The sequence below is a fragment of the Polypterus senegalus genome, chromosome 7 (assembly GCF_016835505.1).
Source record: "Polypterus senegalus isolate Bchr_013 chromosome 7, ASM1683550v1, whole genome shotgun sequence".
In the NCBI taxonomy this organism is placed as follows: Eukaryota; Metazoa; Chordata; class Cladistia; order Polypteriformes; family Polypteridae; genus Polypterus; species Polypterus senegalus.
Genome location: NC_053160.1, coordinates 185,855,330 through 185,858,435, shown reverse-complemented (window position 1 = coordinate 185,858,435; position 3,106 = coordinate 185,855,330). Strand labels below are relative to the sequence as shown.

Here is a 3,106-nt window from a genome sequence, read left to right as displayed (position 1 = left end):
TTAGTTTAATCCTGATGCTCTGTATGTTCAATTAATTACACTGCACAACAAAGTTTTTGCTTCTTGAACACTGTTGGGTGTTTCTTATAATTTTTTGGGTGCTGATCACGAATATCACATCAAAATGTACCCATCACAGCCAGCAGCGCGTGGTCACTATCTGTGTGTGAACTGTAGGCTACGGCAGCAAACCGGCTGGGCAGACGATTAAATAATAAGACACATTCCGCCAGCAGGGCTAACAAGGAGCCGGGACTGGCAGTACAGAAGAGGCAAGCCGTGTTATGTTGAAGTATGATATGGAAGGAACTGCAGAGACGCTTGGACGTGGAGAAATGGATCGACGAGCCGCTGGTGGAGCTCTACCTGGGCAGGGAAGCAGAGATGCCAGAAGAAGTGAATATTGACAGCTTGCTCGACCTTCCTAGCGATGAGGAAAGGGCCAGACAACTGCAGGATATTTTGCATAACTGTAACAACAACACAAAAGTATTCATTCGTGAGCTCATCTTCAAGCTTCATGGACTTCAAAAGCAGGATGTTCTTCACAACAGCGGGATAGAACCCCACAACTAGGGAAATGGTTGATGTAGGGAAGGCTGAAAGTGACGAGCAGTGAAGAAGAGGAGAAATCAACTGAACTTTCCGTTGTCTTGATGGTTAATAGTGATGGGAAGTTCGGATCATTTTACTGACTCAGATCTTTGAGTCTCGTTCAGCAAAATGAACGAATCATTTTTCGAGTCATTTCGTTCAATTCTCTTCCGCTCAGACTGCATACTAGGTTAATCTTATGGGGCTGTCACGTGATGAACGAACACTCGAACCCAAGACTCGAGATGAACTAATCAATTCTGTTTCCGGCTCAGACTGAGTTGGTTAAGCTTATGGGGCTGTCACGTGATGAACGAACGACTCGAACCCAAAGACTCGAAACAGGTGAATCAATTCCAATACAGAAACTATAGGAAGTTGCGCAAATGCGCATGCGCGACTGAACGAATCACTCCCACAAGACGACTCGTTCTTCCCGAGTCACATTAAAGATTCGTTCAAAATGAACCAATCATTCAACAACGACCCATCACTAATGGGGTTAGTCTGTTTTTTTTTTTATATTAATTTAATCTTATATGTACACACAGGGCCCATCCTGTCCACCAAGCGGGTGCTTGCACAAGTCTCCAACCCTGAAAGACTGTCTGGTTGTGAAAGGATCCCACTCTTATCAAGCATTTGGGTAAGGGAAGGTGTGGCAGGAGCACACGTTATACTCGCGCCTGGCATATTCACGAAAGGGCTCCTTTAAATAAAGGCACTGTATGCTGGGCTTAAACTCTGGCCAAAAAAAAAGATTCGCCAAGAGTGTCTCTTTTTTTACTCTTCAAAATCCAAAAAGATGATAAATTGAAATCTCCCCCCTACCACCCACCACCCAATCTTTACAACCGCCAAGCGCTAGTCCAGTCTTTTTCCACCAACATACTGCCTCCTACTGTTCATTTCACTGTTTCTCAAAGGCGCAGTCTGCTTATTTGCGGCCGCAGCTTCTTCACTGTGTTTTAATAAAGCGAAGCTCATATACAGAGAATTAAATGAATGACTCGACACTCGGAGCAGCCTGCTGAATATCGCAGCTTTGGGTTGTGCCAAGTAGTGCCCCTCAGCAAAGGGCGATGGGCACTTTGGATTCTTCTTATATACTGAACGCAGCTTTTACTGCTTTTTTTTAATCTGAATGTACAGTATTTGTTTTTTTTTTTTTTAGTTTTTGTTGTAGATTTTTCTACACTGTAATAAATTATGTATTCAACCAAAAAATGCCCAGAGGGGTCTGGGTGGTCTCATTGTCTGGAATCCCTGCAGATTTTATTTTTTTGTTTTTTTTCTGTCCACCCTGGCCATTGAACCTTACTCTTATTCTATGTTAATTAATGTTGACTTTTTTTATTTTCTTATTGTGTCTTTAATTTTTCTATTCTTCATTATGTAAAGCACTTTGAGCTACTGTTTGTATGAAAATGTGCTATAGAAATAAATGTTGTTGTTGTTATCACGCACCGTTTCAGATTTTTTCTTCTATTTGTATCCAAACATTTTCACTCCTGTAAGTGACTTCTCAGCAACAGTTTGTGCAGCCTTGACATGTCCACGCATGGCATCAGGTCAGGTTGGAAGCTGTTCTGTAGAAGTTGACATCCTGAGCAGGTCTGAAAGAGCTTGACGCTGTCTCCGCATGCTATCTATTGATTCACTAACAGAATGTCTGACTTGTATCTCAGAATGGATGAATAGTAACTTTCTCAAGTAAAATAAAGAGAAAACTGAAATCTTAGTGATTAGCAATAATGGATACAATGAGGCTATTAGAAATAAACTGGATACGTTAGGATTAAAAGTCAAGATGGAGGTAAAAAGCTTAGGGGTGATTGTTGACTGTAATCTGAATTTTAAATCTCATTTTAATCAGATCATTAGGACAGCATTTTTTCACTTAAGAAACATAAGTAAAGTTAGACCTCTTATATCACTGAAAGATGCTGAGAAATGAGTTCACGCGTTTGTTTTCAGTCGACTAGATTACTGTAACGCACTCCTCTCAGGACCACCCAATAAAGATATAAATCATTTGCAACGAGTGCAGAATGGAGCTGCTAGAATCCTAACTAGGAAAAGAAAATCCGAACACATTTCTCCAGTTTTGATGTCACTACACTGGTTACCTGTGTCATTCATGATTGACTTTAAAATACTGCTTATGGTTTATAAAGAATTAAATAATCTCGCCTCATCTTATATATCGGAATGTCTGACACCTTATATTCCAAATCGTAACCTCAGATCCTCAAATGAGTGTCTCCTTAGAATTCCAAAAACAAAACTTAAAAGAAGTGGTGAGGCGGGCGGCCTTCTGCTGTTATGCACCTAAAATCTGGAAGAGCCTGCCAATAGGAATTCACCAGGCTGATACAGTAGAGCAGTTTAAAACACTGCTGAAAACACATTACTTTAACATGGCCTTCTCATAACTTCATTTTAATCGTAATTTAACTTAATCCTGATACTCTATATGTTCAATTTCCTCAAAATAACAATTCATGGTGGC

At 40.5% G+C, this 3,106-nt stretch overlaps 1 protein-coding gene across 1 annotated transcript; it reads left to right on the top strand.

The window, feature by feature from the left end:
* Window positions 1–286: 286 nt before the first annotated feature.
* LOC120532223 (protein phosphatase 1 regulatory subunit 14A-like) lies at window positions 287–582 on the top strand. The gene has a single exon (XM_039758072.1). It carries the CDS (start codon window positions 295–297, stop codon window positions 574–576), a length of 282 nt encoding a protein of 93 aa, XP_039614006.1. The 5' UTR covers window positions 287–294; the 3' UTR covers window positions 577–582.
* Window positions 583–3,106: the final 2,524 nt, after the last annotated feature.

Bases quoted from the DNA above. Each gene is read 5' to 3' on its own strand.
- LOC120532223 (XM_039758072.1), top strand. From the start codon at position 295: ATGATATGGAAGGAACTGCAGAGACGCTTGGACGTGGAGAAATGGATC.